Source organism: Vulpes vulpes, chromosome X, assembly GCF_048418805.1.
Source record: "Vulpes vulpes isolate BD-2025 chromosome X, VulVul3, whole genome shotgun sequence".
Taxonomy (NCBI): domain Eukaryota; kingdom Metazoa; phylum Chordata; class Mammalia; order Carnivora; family Canidae; genus Vulpes; species Vulpes vulpes.
In genome coordinates, this window is record NC_132796.1 from 20306808 (window position 1) to 20325724 (window position 18917).

The following is an 18917-nucleotide window of genomic DNA, read 5'->3' on the forward strand; positions in this document are numbered from 1 at the left end:
TTTTTCCTGCCCAGAGGTACATATTTCATTAAGTTAAAATTCACATTTAAAGCTATCATCATTAAAAAAAAAAAAGGGGGGATCCCTGGGTGGCGCAGCGATTTAGCGCCTGCCTTTGGCCCAGGGCGCGATCCTGGAGACCTGGGATCGAGTCCCACATCGGGCTCCCGGTGCATGGAGCCTGCTTCTCCCTCTGCCTGTGTCTCGGCCTCTCTCTCTCTCTCTCTCTCTCTCTCTCTGTGTGACTATCATAAAAAAAAAAAATAAAGCTATCATCAAGGGTATTAAAATGGTTGTGTGAGGTAATGAGGGTGCTGCACATCAGGATTTTTTTTCCTGTCAAGATTTTGGAAGTTACCTTCTGCAGGACAGTTAGAATCTTGGGAGTTTATTTAACCCAAAGGCTTGGCTATTATTTTTTTTAAAATACTCAGAAGTTTTCCTTTGTGTTATGGAGAGATTTATTGTTGCTATGAAAGGCAGGTGTCTGCCACTTGTATGGTCAGTTGTGTATCTTGAAATTAGATCTACGGTATTCTTAAAATGTTTTTTTTATGGAAACTTCAAAATGTGTTCAATAGTAGAGAGAATTACATAAGAAGTCCTCAGGTGCTCATGACCCAGCTTCAGCAGTCTGCAACTGGACAATCTTATTCCTCTTTCCACCTGCTCCAACTTTTTTGAAGTAAATACTAGATGCCATATAATTTTACCTGTAAATAATGCATTTTACATTTCTAAAAGACAAGGATTCCCCCTTTCTAGCATAACTACAATAGTACTATCACTAGTGTAAAAAAAAAAAAAAAAAAAAGCCCAGGGATGCCTGGGTGGCTCAGTGGTTGAGCATCTGCCTTTGGCTCAGGGCATGATCCACAGGTCCAGGATCAAGTCCCTCATTGGGCTCCCTGTATGGAGCCTGCTTCTCCCTCTGCCTCTCTGTGTGTCTCTCATGAATAAATAAATAAAATCTTTTTTTAAAAAGCCCCACAATTGCTTCATTTCATCAAATATCTAATAAACATTCCCATTCCCTGATTATATTAAGGGTGTGCTTCTTTTTAAAAGCTCCCTATTTAAAAAAAAAAAAAACTCCCTGTTTGAATTGGAATCTAATCAGGGTCCATATGATAGTTCATTTCCTTTTTAAAATTCATCCTTCTGATTTACTTGTTAAGAAACTTGGTGGGCGGGGTGGTGGGGGAGGTGTCCTATACAGTTTCCCTTATTCTGGGGTTTACCAGTTGCATCATCCTGGTATCTTTTAACATGTTCCTCTGCCTCCTGTATTTTCTGTAAAGTGGTAATTAGAACTAAAGACCATATTTAATTCAGTTTCTTTAAGTTTTTGCTATTACTGCTTCCTGGGTGATGGTGTGCACATCTCTAAGGAGGTACTTAATGTCTGGTTAGAATCAAACACATTTGGACACAAACTCACAGGTATATCATAAATATTTAGTACTCATTTTCTCACGTTTTTCAACCTGAACTTTCTGGTCGTATACTTTCGGAAAAGCACACAAAACCTAACAGAACATCTTGATGAATTTTTACAAAGTAAACACACACCATTGTAGTCAGCCCTGAGCTCAAGAAACCTGTATTATTACATCCCCATAACCCCCCTCATGCCACCTCCTAGAAACTATCCTCTACTCTCCCCAGAAAATTAAAATCCTAATTCCTTACATCAAAGATGAGGTTTTCTTATTTTTGGACATGACATAAATTGTCTTTGCTCTTTGTGTGTGGCTACTTTCATTTGTATTCTGTTAGATTTTTATTCATGTGGTTGTACTTCCTTTATGTATGGTATTTCACTGTACCAACATACCACACTTGATGACTATCTAGTGTAGGTGCACTTATGGGTTGTTTCCACAATTGGATGATTAGGAATAGTGCTATTCTGAGCATTCTTGCACATTCCTTCTCTTGAATAGTTGCATGTATTTCTGTTGGATATATACTTAGGAGAATTGCCAGGGCCCCGGGGGACATGTATGTTCAGCTTTAGTACTACTAATTTTCCAAAGTGGTTCAACTGATTTATACTCCATACTATCAGTGTATAAGCGCTCCACGTTCTCATCAGCACTTAATGTTTTGTGTTTTCTTCGTTTAATGTGGCGGTATAACATTGTGATTTTAATTTACATTTCTTTGATGACAAATGAAGTTGAGCCCCTGTTCACATCCTTATTGACCATTTGAGGATCTCCTTTTGTGGGGTGCCTGGTGAGGTCTTCATATACTTTTCTATTGAGTTGTCTTTTTCTTAACTGATTTGCAAGCATACCTTATATATTCTAAGTATGTGTCCTTGGTAATATATGTCATAAACATCTTCTATTTAGCATGCTTTTTTTCAAATGTAACTTAAAACAAAATGCTACTATCTTAAGAGTATCGTACATTCTGTTTATCAAATCACAAAAGTTTTCCATCATCCCAAAATGTTCCCTTCTTTTCCTTTCCATTCAATATCCCCTCTCACAAAAGAAATCATTCATCTGATTTCTCTGACCATAAGTTAATTCTGCTTAGTGTAGAATTTTATATAAATAATTTTCTACAGTGTATACTTTTTTGTGTTCAGCTTTTTTCACTTAGCATAGCACTTGTGAGATTTATCCATCTTGTGGCATTTATCAGTGCTCATTCTTTTTTCATTGCTGAGTAGTACTCCATGGTAGATCATACCAGTTTATTTTTTCATTCTCCTGTTGATGGTCGTCTGGATTGTTTCCAATTTCTGGTTATTATGAATAAAACTGCTATGAAAATTCTTGTACACAGCTTTTTATGGATGTGGCATTCACCTTTTAACAATTCATTAAGCATTTTTCTCTTAATCATACTAAATAGTCAGTTTGTCTGTTGTTCTCTAAGAAATCCAGACACATGAAAGCCTGGATTCCTGCAAAAGATAAATGATTCATTTCCTAAAAGAAATTTTTAGAAAACAATTTCACAATAAGATTCTATTACTAGTAGCTTAACTAATTATTATAAGTAACTTCTTGGGGATATCAGTTTCTCTCTTTGCTCATTTGGAGTTTCATTCATATGGATTTTTCCCACTTCCTCACTTGTACAGTTGTATATAATTAGTCTTACCGTAGTTATTTGCATTTGCACTAATAAAGATCTTGTCTTTTGAAGGAAGAAAATTACTTGGTCCAATGCATCAGCCTCTCAACTGAATGCCTTGAATTCAGAACAGTTTAAATAATCCTTGGGAATGGGGGCAAGTGAACATTCTAAAAACTGGTATAACTTACAATGTTTAGAAAGTACCTGGTACAAAAATTAATTTTGTGCTACATGTCACATTGGAGGTGTGTGTGTGTTATAAGAATCTGGTGATCTTAAGTAAAAAACAGCACTGCTGAACTCATCCACTCCAATGCCTATGATATTACTTTCTATAAATACTTTCTGAAACATTAGAGCTTTGATCTTGTTGCCAAAATGTAAGATCCTATAAATTTTCTAATTATAAATGACAGTATTTTAATTTCATTTCATTTTCCCTCTGTCCTCCCCATCCCACTCCCAAGCCCCCTCCAACATGATATGACTCTATTACTACAAGTCACAAGATTGAATTAAAGCACACATCATTCCTGCTTATTCCAGGGCGAACCACAGCTGCTCTTTGCCCAGATAACTAGTGTGAGACCCAAGTAGGCTATTCTTTGCTTTATTCTGTACTGGATCAAATGATTGAAGTTATCTGTCAAAAGCTAGGCTAATAAAAGTGGAAGTTCCTTTACTCAAATAGGGCATAAAGTTTGTTTCTTTAAGCCAGTTGTTTAGAGAAAGCTCTTAGAAGAGATACAGAAGTTGGAATTCAGTTTTGTGTCTCTTCTTCAAAGTAATGTGATTACTTACTGTATGGTGAACAGTTTAATGTAGGTGTATATATGACACCTTTGATCATAAAGATTTTGCTTTAATGTTTTTTCCAACAAAAGTGTTTAATTTTAGAGGGACAGTAATTAAAATTGCAGTTCCATGTAGCAGCTCTATTTTGCACATTTAAAAATTTAGAATCTACCTCTAGGTGGCAGCACCAGATACTTTTTTCCTGTTTCACTACGACCTTAATGAGTTATGGTATAAGCAGTAAAACTTTTAAGTCTCCCAAAACTTTAAAATAAGCTGCTTGTTGCCAATTCCATGAGGATTTGGAAACACTAATTCCTACGTAATGGAATAGAGTATGTTTGGGGCTTGTTTAAGCCTAGTTTTTGATCTTTAAAAGAAAGATTCCAACAGCAGTGATCCTTATTTTTTAACATGATGTTATATGTTTTCATAAAAAGATTTAAGTTAGCCCTCTGTGATTTGCCTGTTGAACTTCTAATTGTGCTCCCAAGAAAATTACTTTTTTATAACACTTTTGTATCTAAGTAACTTGGACAAGAATCATTAGATACCTAATATTTTAAAGTAATTATAGTGTCCCCTCCTGTTATATTTTTAAAATTTAACATTGATCTATGACCAAGAATGCTGAGATGAAACCCCTTCTCTTGAAAAAAATCAGCATGGGAATAAATCTGAAGTAATTAGCTATGCCACTTGGCTTTGTTATTGCCATGAGCAGATAAGGGTTGTTTGTAGAATTGAACATTAAAATAGACATTTTATAAGGCCTGATTTTTTTTTCATGACTTTTGGACCCTTGTTGGGCATTTCCCCATAAGTAGTCAGAGGGCCCTTGTCCTCTTTTGGCTTACTTGTTAGGCAGATTCCCATGAAACCTCAGGTACACTAAGTAGGTGGAGGCTGGTAGGGTAGCCTAGAGAGCTTTCGTTGCTTCCTTGTTACAGGTTGGCCGTTTGTGGGTATGTGCAAAACCAGTGTTGTTTCGTTCCTGGATTTTTGGATTGTGGAAGAAGTCTGCAGTTGAGAAAACCTTTGCCTACTGTTTTTCTTTTTCCTTACTTTTTGAATAGTATTGGCCTGAGAAATTGATGAATCATCATACTGTCAGAGAAAAAGTGAAGTTCTTTCTCATAGTTGTTGATGAAGCAAGGCATTTTGTGAATACCGTTAGATTCACAAATAGAGTTTCAGGAATTTGTAACAGTTACCCTCAGTACAGAAAAGAAATGGCTTCATTTACAGATGTGGCCTCTCTCACTCATTTTCTCTGCCCCCCCATCTTTATTATTACATTTTTTAAGGATTTTATTTATTTATTCATGAGACACAGAGAGAGAGAGAGGCAGAGACACAGGCAGGGGAAGAAGCAGGCTCCATGCAGGGAGCCCGATGTGGGACTTGATCCCCGAACTCCAGGATCATGCCCTGGGCTGAAGGCGGCACTAAACCGCTGAGCCACCCGGGCTTCCCCCCACCCTGTCTTTAAATGGGATGGTATATATTCCCACACTCTTCATGAATTTACTCTCTCTCTTAGGGGTTAGGTAATTTGTAAAATAAAAATGTATAGTGACTCTCAGGGCCAAGTTACCTTGGCTACAGTAAATTATGTCACTAATAAACAAGAATATTTTTTCAAATTGCTTTTAATGTGTACTTTTTTTTGTTGTGTGATCATATTAGGAAATTCTCATTTTGATCAACTCCTACAAAGAACAGCTATTAACTTGCTATGTAGTATGAACATGTGTTCCATATATTTTTCCAAATGCATAATCTTGAGTGAATATCATTTAGATTAAATTATGTTCATCCACTATTTTATTTTTTCATTCATACAATATTTATTACATGCTTATTACATGCTATGTATCACGGAAAGGGGTTTGTCCTCTTATGTCTAATTTAAACTTCAAAAGTGCCTGGTCAGTGACACTACCTCCATTTTGTAGGTGAGAAAATTGTGACTCATAGTCTCTGTCTTTTTATTCTTTGTTTGGCACCTTTTCACCATGTCACTCAGCCTCAAGTGTGGGTGTCACTTGAAAATTGACCAAATAGAGTTTAGGATCTTGTCACTGAGTTCTGAATACATCTATACATCTGTTATCTACCTATGCAGCTATTGATAGAATTAAAACGGTTTTCACATATTCTTGGTATTTGAATTTTTTGCTCAGTGACTTTTATATTGCTTATTTACCTTTATGCTAAAATAAATATGATAGCTTTCCTTAGAGTTCTTAGAGCCTAGAATTTTTAGGGATGGCTAAAAGATGATGTCAGAAACATATCTTAAGATACCGTGTATATTAATTACCTTTAAGTGTAAATCCAAATAGTATATTTTGACAGATAGGCTTTGACCAAAAATAAATAAAATTGGCCAGCCTAAAAATGTTTCTTTTCTTTAGTTTGTGGAGATGAGATAGGATAAACTACCTCAATGTATCGATTGATTTCAAGATTGTCGGGAATGTTTTGGCCTATAGAATCTGTAGATCCATTGTTTTTGCACATATTTTAAATTTCTGAATTCAGAACACCAAAAAACCATGTTGCGTTTTGTCTCAGATGCTGCTACTGAATTTTAACCACTGAATTAGATTGCACCCTACATGCTGTTAACTACTGAGCCAAGATGGAATCGACCACTGCATTGAAATCAGGGTTAGCAGTTGTATCTACACTTGAAAGAGTTATAATAGCAGTGGACTTGTTTTCTTTAATGGGATTTTTATTCTCTATTTTCAGTTTTAATCGTGAAACTTTGATTTTAAGAGATTTCTTAATAACATTGCACATTCATTTGAGATTCTCACTGGAACTGTAAAACCATCCTATAGAAATAGTTGCTTCTGAACCCAAACATCTGGGGGCATATCTGTGTTGTGTTAGTGAAGCTGGCTTGTTTTATTTAATAAAGTGATCTTTTGTAAAAAGAGAAGTCAGTTGTCCATGTGATGTGAGCCTTTATCTTGAGTTCAAATGGTTGTGTATATGTGTGCATGAATTTAAAATTATTCCTTTGTGAGGTTTTTTTTTTCCTTTGGGGTCTTTATCACATATGGAAATTCAAATAATTGTACCTTTGTGCATTTGTTTTTTCTTTAACATTAACAGGACTCGACCCCACCCAATTTAGAGTTCATCATTATCATAAGGATGAGGAGAATGATGCCCTACTTGGTGGCCCAGCACAGCTCACTGATGAGGAGAAATACAGGGACTGTGAAAGATTCAAATGCCCATGCCCCACATGTGGAACAGAAAATATATACGATAGTGTCTTGGATGGTTCGGTTAGTTTCTTTTTGTTTCTTTTCTTCATTTTGTTAACCAACTACTGTAGAGGCCTTTCCTTCCCACTGTATGTATGGAAAGGGAGGAAAATGTTGCTTTCATGTGTTTAAAGAATTTTAGCATCGTATGAATTCTGCCTTTGCGACTTTATTTCTGCTAGAAAACTCTTAGTATATGGTGCTTGCATATTGTTTTTGGCTTCCTAGAGTGGTTATTTGGCCTTGGTTTTTAAATGGAATCTCTTAAAAATTCTAAAGTATCTTAAAGTATTTTTTATTGTAATTCCTTAATTAGTAACTTGTATTTCCCCACTCCCAGCTCCAATTTATTAAGACTTAGAGCAATATTTGCCTTTATCTTAAATCAAGTTAATGGGAACTAAGTGTTTTTGGAAAGTTTTTGTTTATCTTTACACATCCCACTTGCCTCCTTTTTGACTAAGGTACTCTGATTATCTTTTCTGCTGTCTTTGCATGTCAGACATTAAAAAAGTCACAGGGAGACATTCCTCTCAAGAAGTACTGCCAAAAAAATGTATCATTGACCTTGGATCAGAACTTGAAACTTAGCCAATTTACTTGATTCAACTGCAGTGTTATACATGTACTAGCCATTGGCAAATGAGTAGGCAGCAGAACTGTGTAAAACCTTGAAACTGAAAGGAAATACATCCTTTATCTAAATTAAAAGTAATTATTTTAAGTTAATTTGGACAAACAGCAGATGTTTTGCATTTTTTTGAATCAAAACAAAGCAGTCTTTGGAAGCAAGTGCAAGGAAGAGGCAGACACAGATCAGCAGTACTTGCTAAATCCTTGAGTTTTGCTTCATTACAGCTGTAAATAAGATAGTTAATTGCATGGAGGCTTGACGACTTGCAGATGGGCTAACTGTGGAAGAGCCGATGTCAAGCTCTAAAATCTCTTCCACCTGGAATTGCTTAGTGTGGCGGGTAGGGTTATGTACCAGATTGGAGCAGGAAACCAAGATGTTTAAGTATCAAGAAGGAAAACAAATGCTCCAGAAACCCCAACAATTTTCCTATATATTCTATTTGCTTTGTTTTGTTTTTGTTTAAAACAAAACAAAACGAGGTTTTTTTTTCCCCTGCCCACTAATAGTTAATTCTTTCAAATTTCTACTCTTCTTGCCTTCCCTTCCCCCAAATAATTTTCATTTGAGGGGGTAGTGGAGAGGGAGAATTACAGAAATTTTAGATTTTCTAAGGGGACAATAAGTGATTGCTTTCTGGTGTAGTACTTAACTTTTAGGCTTCATCTTAAAATTAAGTTGCCAATATGAAAGGAAACTAATGTCATTAGTATGCTTGCTCTGTCTTCAAGTTTGGAATGAGTAAGTACAATTTTAAAACTCTGATCAATATCTCTGAGAAGAATGTTTATTTCCAATGGTGTGACTTCACTGGTATTTTCAGAGGGAAAATTATTTCATCCCTAAGGTCTGTCATATATTGAATGTAAAAACAGAAGTGATTTCAGGGTTTTCCCTTCGACTTGTACTCCATTTTATGATGGCAAAGAGGCAGGAGGTTCGTGTGACTAAGGGGATCCTCGAGAGGACAGTAGTTGAAAAAATAGGGTTAAAAACTCAGTAATAAAACGAATTAAGAATATTGCACACCAGGAGAGCATGTTAGTTTTTAAGCACAAAAAAAACTTTGCTAGCCTTGCAGTAACCCTTTGTGTATTTGTCTGTTCTGACTTCTGTAGGGAACTGATGTGGAGCCCAGCTTGTATCGCTGCAGCAACATTGATTGTAAGGCTTCACCTTTGACCTCTGTGGTACAGCTGAGCAACAAATTGATCATGGACATTAGACGTTGCATTAAAAAATACTATGAAGTAAGTATCCACGATGAGTTTCTTACATATGGGGCTTACTTAGGTTTGGTTCTTGTTCTAAAATAAAACAGTATGGTTTTGTATTCCTGGTTTTTATGAAACTAAAATTCTTCGAAGACTTTGCAGGAAAGGCATTTTATTTTCTATTGGATATCTCTTTCATTAAATGAGCAGTATTTTAAATACTGAATTTTTGCTTTAAAGAAAAATGAGAATGTAATCAGGAAATATTTTAGTTTATTGTTACCTGAGTAAGACTAAATTAAGTGGTCACTCAGATCTTTGACCAGAGGAGAAAAAAATCAATATTGCCTGTCTTTGGCAAGTAGAGTCATAACATCATGTGTGGTGATTTTAATAACTGCCCACAGGTTAAGACTTTTTGTGGTAATCTAAACCATTACTTGGTTGTGTTGTCCAAGGAAATGAAAATAAACATTTTTTAAAGATTTATTTATTTATTTTGAGAGAGAGAATAAAAGTGGGAGGGGCAGAGGGAAACAGAATATCAAGCAGGGGAGAGACACACACACACACACACAAGCCCAGAGCCTGACACAGGGCTCAATATCAAGACCTGAGCCAGTTGGACGCATAACCGATTGCACCACTCAGGCTCCCATAAGCGTTTTTTAACTTTAAATGCAATGCAATTTGTCTGGCATTTTAAAGAGACTGTCTAATTTTTATAAGTATATACTAAAAATGTTAGAAAGGTGAGTGAGCAGTCTGCATTAGAAAGAAGGCTTTTTTTCAAAGCATTTATTTTGGTTTTAACATATAAGGATGAGGGGTTTTTTTTCAAAACTTAAAATTGAAGAACACACGCTTCTCATTTGATTTTTCTTAGTGTTTATGTCATTTGTCATCTAAACAAAATTCCCATTACATAAAAGCTCAGTGTAACTTATTTAAAGAAGCTACATTGGCAAAGCATTTCCAAAAGCTCAGATTCTATTGGGTAACACCCATGACTTTGATCGGTGTCATCCTTTAATATCTACTTATGTTAGTTAACATTTACTACAGCATTTTCTTCTTTAAAAATCGACCTCAGGGATCCCTGGGTGGCTCAGCGGTTTAGGCCTGCCTTCGACCCAGGGCATGATCCTGGAGTCCTGGGATCATGTCCCACATCGGACTCCCTTCATGGAGCCTGCTTCTCCCTCTGCCTGTGTCTCTGCCTCTCTCTCTCTCTCTCTCTCTCTCTCTCTCTCTCTCTGTCTCTGTCTCTCATGAATAATAAATAAAATCTTAAAAAAAATTTTTTTTAAATCAACCTCATGAAATGAAAATCAATTATTAGATTATTAGGATGAAGAGTAGAAGCATAGAGTTTATTGTGATTTTGGAGTAGGATAATTTGTATTTGTCAAAAACACCCAAGTAGATTTGTCTGAAGGTATTTTGGAAATAATAACTATGACTACATTTTGAGAAATCTGAAGTATTTTAGTGAATAATCCTCTGCTACACTTAATGAACAGTTAGATCAGAATAAAGGTTATCTGTGGGTTCACATTGCACAGTAGATGAAATGTTCAGCACATATAATGTTAGGCCTTTATTTAGCATGAAGAGCCCAAATCAAAACTATTTAGCTCCTCATTTACAGACCTCATTGAGCAGAGCATGATTCTTGACTCTTGGGAAGAATTCTGAGTTTTCTCTCAGTGTTTAGTCTATCAAAATCTTTACCATGGAAATGTTAATACTAGAGGAAACTCATCTTTTCCTTCTATAAGAAAGGACAATCTGTTATGACTAAGTTGAGAATAAGCAGAAAAGGGATCTTCTGTATAGTTAGAAATATGTTCTGAGAGATTGATTTCTAACTGAATTATATGTGGGGGGGGTGGTATGAGTATTTTTCAAGCTAAATAACCTACTTTTAGGCAGCTAGACATTTAACCCAAGGTTTCCGTTGTATTTGCTTTAATTGTCTTGTCTACCAGGTATCTCAGCAGCAGATAACAGTTTTCCTCTAGTTAAGTGTGCACTGGATTGATTTTTCTATAGGATTTCTTATTAAAGTGCCCAAATACCACTCCTGAAGTTGAAGCTTGATATGACTGTCCTCAAAATTAGGAACTTATTTCTCTGCTTGCTTATCTTAGTCATATATAATTGGATGGGAGCAAAAGAAATCCATTTATTTGTTCTGTGGCCCCATAGTGAACTAATCTCTAAAATTCTCAAGATGAGAGCTTTTATACAGAATGCTCAAACGCCTCTACATTCTACTTCACTGGTAGACTCTTCTCTTTTCTCCTGTCCCCAGATTTAAAGGAACTTTTGCTGGTAGAGGGACGTGGCATTAGAGTTTTCTTTTGTTATTCTGCATCAAGTGATAGTGATGACCGTAAGTTCAGTGTGATATACCGTAGCAATGGCAATCCAGCTAGAGATTAATACACCAACTGTCCTGAAAAAAAGATATTGATAATAAGTACTGAGGTAAAATGACTGTTTTCTGAAATGACCCAAAGAATTTATTCTCATTTCACAATTTAGACAGTACTGGGCATAAAAGTTGTCCTTGGACTGAGAGCAAGAGTCAATGTTGTGTTTCATTTTTGTCTTAGTATCACTGCAGGGGAAGTAGAGCCTACCTTAAGAAAGGAAGGCATCTATTTAGGGAAGGACCTTGAGGAAGACAGTGGAGGAGTATGGTACTTGACCAAACACTATAACCTGCCAAGGAACATAGTTCTAGATCACCAAGAAATCGGGGTGGCAAGAACAAAGGGACAGAAGTTTAGCCTAACACAATATGGTTCTGAACCACTTTTCAAAAAAATACATCATATATCCTGTTAGTTTCTGTCATGAATAAATAGTGCAGATCGAATAAGTGTGATGTAACAAACATTAAAAATTTTGCATATCTGATAATCTGTATCATATATTTTTATATTGGCCCCTTCCATAGGAGACAATTTCTCTCTCTCACCATATAGGAGTGATCCCTTGAATTCTCATTTCTTAGAACATTTACATTTCAGTGTACATAGAAATACAGAAAGCATTGAGCAAGAAAATTTAGTATATTAATTGCTTTAGGAGGAAAATAGTCTAATACTTTATCCCAAGACTTGATGGAAGCATTGAAAGACTTGGAGGTATCACAGAAAGCTCTAATTCAAAGTTCATTTTGTGCCCTGGTCCTTGTTGGTTCCTCTATACAAAGTTGAAATTGAACTGGTATTTTTTGAAAATCATAAAAAGGCCATGTAAAGACTGTATCTAAGCTTTGAAGGATGTTTTTGAAAGACTCAATTTTACAGTGAAAAATTGATATGTGTTTCTTCTCCCCTTAAATTCTGTTCCAGAAGAGCAAATAGACACACACGCACGTACACACACACAAAAAGAGAGAGAAACACTAGCTAATCTAAATTGGGAAATGAAGAGGGCTTTTTTTAAGCATGAAAATTTCATCATCTTGTCAGCTGGCAGAATGCCTGCTGTGTGGATTCACAAAGGCTAAGAATTACACTTTCATGAAATTTTCCTCACTAACTGCCCTGGTTAATTTGAAAGATAACCCACTGTTCTAATTCATTCCTCAATTGGGCGGTGCAGGTTTTATCTTTGATCTGACAAAGCATTTGTGTTAATCGTTTTGGCCCTCCACTAGACACTCTTGGGATTGTGCTTTTACAATAAATGTGTCTGTGATAGCTCTTTAGTCTATTATACTTACAATAGATCCATAGAACTGGTAATTAATTCTCCACTGCTTTGGAAATGGGAAGAATAGGTGTAGCTCTGTCAAGTGCTGCTGGGAAGTTTGTTTAGCTGGTTCATTTTTGAAGTGTTCCCCTCAGCCGTCCACGAAGCAGCCACCGACGAGAGTCTGAGATTGAGTTGCTGTCTACCCCAAAGACTTGCTGATAAATGGAAAATCAGACCCCTCTTGGTACCTGGGAGGGGTTTAGTGGGTCATTTACTTTCCTCTCAAGTACTGTTAGTTGTAATATACAGTGAATCTTCATTTAATACTTAGCCATTTGGTTCTAAGGCTGGATAGTCAATGGAAATATACTCCTAAATTCTCACTGATGGCTTATGCAGGTTTTAGAGTTCTGCTGTGACAAAATGTATCCCTCACGAGTGTTGGAGTCTTTCAAGCCACTTGTAAAGGAGCATTACTTACCTCCAGCACTTCACGTTGCTGGCCCTCCATCTAGAATACTTAACTCAGTGTCATGCATATGATAAGTGTCGATTAGTTTCTTGGACCAGAAAGTGATGGTTGAATCTCTTGGAAATTTGCTATTGATTATACAATTTCAGAATTTTACTAAAATAAGCTTTCTGAGGACAGGGGCTGTGCTTTCTTCTGTGGCTCATCTGATCTCTGCCTCAGCCTGTTGCTCTCTGTAGTGTGTGTATTTTAATGGTTAGTAACCAAAGGAACCAACAAATGAAGGTTACACTATCATATGTTTTCTTTATTTTTTTATATGTTTTCTTTAAATTCTTTCTTACACTGCTGTCATACTGGCAGAAGGTTTATCAGTAGTATACAGGATTCTCGGGTAGCACAAAATCCCACAGAATTTTAAGGTCATGAAGGCAGTGATGGAGCCTTTTGTTACTCTGCCTTCCATATGTTAAGTCCCCGATTGCTGTTGATTTTATGATATGCTGAGCCCCAACTTCATAGCTCTAATTTGTTTTCTCCCCTAAACATTGTATCAGGCAAAGAGGCACTGACCAGAAATATTTTTATCATGGTTCAAAATCACACTGTGCAGTAAAGTACTCCTTGTCCTGATCCCAGTCTCTCCCTAATGATACAAAGTGGATGCCCGCTGTACTACTTTTCTCATTCCAGCTCTTTCCCTGGTCTTTCTCTTTTACTCCTTAAAATATTAATTGTGGCATAAGCTACATTTAAAAAATCTCTTTTGGACCCACTTTTTTGAGGAATTCAAAAAAATGACATCCAATGTCAGCTGCCTCATGATGCAGAGACTTTATTAGGCTCACATATACAAGCACCTAGTGGAGAAGGGAACATTTGACCAGTGATGCTGAGCCTCAGCGTGGTGGCTGTGAGTCCGTCTGGAAGATGGCACACATCTGGGAAGTAGAGTGGGATGTTTTGTAGTATGTGAAGAATCCATGTTAAACTTGTTTTTTGTTTTAATCTTGGCAAATAAGTAAAAGCCTGTTAATTTTGGAATGGATATGCATTCCTTGAAAACAAAACTAAGAACAACCATCAAAAATAATGTTAAGGCAGAGATTGAATTGGAGGTATCTTTTATTGAAAGTGCAAGGGAAAAAAAAAAGGAAGTGCAAGAGAGGCTTGGTGAAATATTGTTTAAAATATTTGCTCCACCAAAATACACAGACAACAGAATCCATGGTGTCCAGCTGTGCTTGATGGAGGAGCATTTCTTGAGGAATACACAGAACTTGATTAATTAATAAATCTGAGAAATGAGAGAGGAAACAGCTCCCTTCCTGCCCCCACCATTCCCACCCACCCTCCCCCATGTAAATCACCAACAGAGCTACTCTCATTACTATTGCCTTTCCCTTTTTACGTGTGGCAGTATGTCATGACAGGGCTGTATTGTGCAGGTGGATCTGAGGGTTGTAGAGCCATGCAGTGATGTTCAGTAACTCTCTCCTGGTCTGCTGCAAAGATCTGGTGTTCAATAACCCTCAAAATTTCTCATTTCTTACCTGTGGTGATGCGGGCTGATAGTTTTTTAGGTTAGAGCTTGCAATATGCAGTAGTGTCACAGGTACATTAGTTTGAATAGTTTAAACTCTCGGCACTATTGGAATTATTGTTTATTTCCTTGCCTCTGCATTTATATTTAGAACATTTAAAAAGATTAAATTGGGTTTCTTTTTTGTAAAGACTCTTAACAGCATAATTATAAGTGGTACAGAAGGCATGCAAAGAAGCAGATCTCCACCCCATTCATTCAGCATCACAGGCAGCACAATCCACGCTGCCCAGCAGTGCTCGAAGAAGGATCATTTCTGTAGGAATCCAGAGAACTCATCCTAAATCTCATTACAACGAAACAAAAAGAACATAATGAGAATTTTTCTTTTTGCTCCACACCATTTGACAAGGAAGCCAAGCATAAATTTACATCATGGACATCCATTGCATTTTTTAAATGTGGTATTCTAATATCTAGGCCCGTTGGTGGCTTTTATTGGTGTGCTTTTATTAGTGAATGGCTCATTTTTCTCAGGTATGAATATGAAGCATGCTGACTTTGAGTCAGGTAAACATTGCGCTACTATGCATGGTGTGTTCTCACAGAAAAATTAAAGAAATGGGATTTGGTGATGATTGGAGTAGAATGTCATTGTAAGTAAATTTATTATTGTACAAATCTGAGTGAATAACTGGTCAAATATAGTCCCCTAAAACATGCCAAAAGCAGCTTATCATGGTATAAATATTATCTATTATGAAGGAGTTCTAATAAGTAAATTGGATCAGATATAGCCTTATATGCCACCTGACTTTAATTTTTCATAGAATAGCCCTTAACTTGTACTCCATAGTTATCACAGTACCTCTTTATCTTTGATTTCATTTCATCTTAACCTTATGGTGTGGACCCTGTTTGGGAAGGCTCAGAACCAGAGCATCATCTAGAGGAACTAACAAGGGACCCACACTAAATTCTGAGATGTTCTGACTGCTGGGAACAATGTTGTCTATTAAGGACTGACCCTGAAGCTGCCTGCACAATATGAGCTCGGGCCACAGCCTCTCCCATGCCCATGTCCTTCCCTGCCTTTGCATATTTTCCCTCCTGAGTTCTTTGGCAGAAGTAGAGGCAGTTATAGCCATGGCCCTTTCCTTAGGTTCTGAAGGCTTATTAGCATGTGGTTCTGTCAGTTTTCACACTATCCCCTGCTAGCCTAACAATAGACTGTGAGGTTTGTACTTCAGACAGCTAGGTCAGAGTTCCTTTGTACTCACTTGACTATTCTGTAACTTGGGCTAGTTACTGCACTTCCCCAGGCCACAGTTAGCTTATGAAGTGATGATAGTCATGCTACCTGCTGATAAGGTCATAGTGAGGACTGTCTGTGATGATGCATTTAAAGTGCTTAGGAAGGGACGCCTGGGTGGCTTAGCAGTTGAGCATCTGCCTTCGGCTCAGGGTGTGATCCCAGGGTCCGGGGATTGAGTCCCTCATCGGGCTCCCTGCAGGGAATCTGCCTCTCCCTCTGCCTATGGCTCTGCCTCTCTTTCTGTATTTCTCATGAATAAATAAATAAAATCTTTTTTAAAAATGCTTAGAAAGCTCCTGGAGTAAGCACTATTAACACTTGTTACTCCACCCTGAGATATGGTGGATGAACAAGGCTCCGCTGGGTTCCAGTGTGTGGTCAGAACTCCCAGAGAGTGAGAACTGGGCTGGGGCCTCCCTGCCCATCCTTCTGAGGTGTCCATCTAGAAGCTTTCATCATCTCCCTGCTCTCCCTCTCCCATCCGGTGAGAACGATTCTGCACCATGATGCTTCTTGGCCCTCCCTATGGTTTACCTGTGTGGGAATTCCTTTTTCAATGTTGGTGAATTGGGTCCTGAAGTCAGCCTTAAGAAAGGACATGAAGAAGAGCAGTTTGAGGAAGTGACTAAAAGCAAGGAAAGGATGCTGGGCCTTGACATCTTTGAGGCCCAACACCCAGTATTGTGCCTAACCTGATAGATGCTCAGCAAAACACTATTGAATGGATTCACAATATTCAGTGAGATTGATGCTATCAGGTGACTCTCTCAGGTCACAAATAGCATCAGGCCTGTGACTATATTTGGGGACCCTAATCCAGAATTCTGCCCATCGTATATGGTAAGCCATCCGTTCATGAGTAACAGCTTGCTCTCCATCTTCACTGCAGTCACCCTTTCAGTAGGAGGCCACACAGGCCCCAGGCATTAGCATGGCCAGGTAGGCCAGGCTGCAAGGCTGACTGGAGCAGAAGTCCAGAAAGCTGATTATAGTCCCCCAGCAAAGGGCTAGCCCAGCAGCTGAAGGGAAGCCTGGGATTTCAGCAACTTCTGATACAGTTCGCCTCCTCTGAAGGGAAAATTGGAGGTTTTTTGAAATGCTGGGGAAATGCCATAGGAGTTGTCAAATACCTGAAAACAAGCAGGGAAAAACAGCAAACTGCTTGTGCCGAAACAGTAGAATTCCTTTCTTCAGTTTGATTTCTCTAACCTTGTGTATTTAGGGAAAACTCAACTTGAGGTCTAACTCCAGTCATCTCGAGCTACTGTCTTGTAGTAGAGTAAGAAATTGAACCAGAACAGATTTCATTTAACCTTTCAAAAGTGAGATTTTCACACCGTTGACCTTTTGGACCTCCAGGAGCAAAACAACTCCCTGTTCTCTGCTGCACATGTAAACGAGAGAGGGAGGAGAGCACCTCAGACCATGGCTGTCTCATGTTTGGTCTGCCTAGAAAGTGTACGTTACTGTTCACATGTGCAAATGGGCCCTTTGCGGATAGTTTAAAGATACAAATTTCCAGATCAGGCAGTCTGGCTTAGTCTTGTGTTAAAAGTGATAACCATATAACTATTCAGGAGGGAGTTAATTTAGCTGCCTTTCAGAAATATCATAGAAAATTCTCAAAGCCTGGATTCTGAAAAATACTATTAATAAAGATTTGAACACTGGTATTTTCTAATTGATTGGTGTTGGTTTGTTTTGTCCTGTTCAAAATTCATCTGACTCTTGACATTTCCTTCTTTTTAAATTTTCTTTTACTCTCCTGCAGCATATTGTAACTCTTAGGGTGGGTGGTTTTGTGGAGTACATTATTCTACTTGTTTGCTAAAAGGTCCCTGGCCCTATTCACACTGCATAGGTACTCAGGCTCCTTGGCTGTTTGAGAAACTCTTCATGCTTCAAGAAACCTAGGTTTGCTAGCTCAGCTCTCAGGAACTCTTGGCCAGAGTAGTAGGCCATCAGTCTCCATCCACCAGAAAAGAATGTCCAAGAATCATGCCAGGAAAATAACCAAAAGTGCCCAGGATTTCTCTCCATATGTATACTAAGGATTTAGAAACCATGTGGATGAACTCACAGCTAGTCCTTGGAGGATAACTTCTCTCATCTACAGCTTTTACATCTAGTGATGTTCAAGAGTCACTCCCTTTTAGGCATTGATCAGGAAAGAAAGACCAAAGGAGAACCTAGATTCAAGAAAGGCCTGCTTAATATTTCATGGCACATTGGATTCTCATACTGATGAGTGTATGTGGTGATGTAGCACAATCGTTTTCAAACCTTTTGGTGTTTGGAACCCTCTACACTCTTAAATTTATGAGGATGCCAAAGAATTTTCATTTATGTGGGTTTTGTGTATTCATATTTACTAGATTTTAAATTAAAACTGACACATTTACCAAGTATTATCTCACCTATAAATAACAGTGAACCTACTGTATAACAACGTTTATGAAAAATAACTATATTATAAGCAAAATAATTTACTAAAAACAGTAGCATTGTTTTACATTTTGCAAAGCTCTTCAATGTGTGGCCTAGAAGTCAGCTGGATTCTGGTATCTGCTTTTGCATCCAGTCTATTAAAATAATGTTACTTTGTTGGAAGCCTATGAAGAAAATTTGGCTTAACACAGGTATGTAGTTGGAAACGGTAGAGGTATTTTAACAGCCTTTTCCATAAATAGTGGGTTTTCTTTTTTGTCCCTACACCAAACATGTAATGTGGTAGTTTCTTAAAGGTTGTTTTCAATGTGGAATCTGAAACCATACCAATAAACTTCTTGAACCCTAGTACTTAAAAACCTGTTATCTTGAATGGTGTATGGTATAAAGCACTAT

General features: G+C 37.5%; 1 protein-coding gene across 3 annotated transcripts in view; it reads left to right on the plus strand.

Annotated features, from left to right (window-relative positions):
- POLA1 (DNA polymerase alpha 1, catalytic subunit) overlaps positions 1-18917 on the plus strand; it is a 310773-nt gene that overhangs the window by 137707 nt on the left and 154149 nt on the right. For all 3 annotated transcript variants that reach the window (XR_011998276.1, XM_025997428.2, XM_072744505.1), the window contains exons 33-34: positions 7024-7202; positions 8934-9065. Coding sequence is in view for 2 of the 3 variants with exons in the window: in XM_025997428.2 (XP_025853213.1) it covers positions 7024-7202; positions 8934-9065 (311 nt within the window). In the remaining variant the exon portion in view is untranslated. The remainder of the gene's footprint in view (positions 1-7023; positions 7203-8933; positions 9066-18917) is intronic.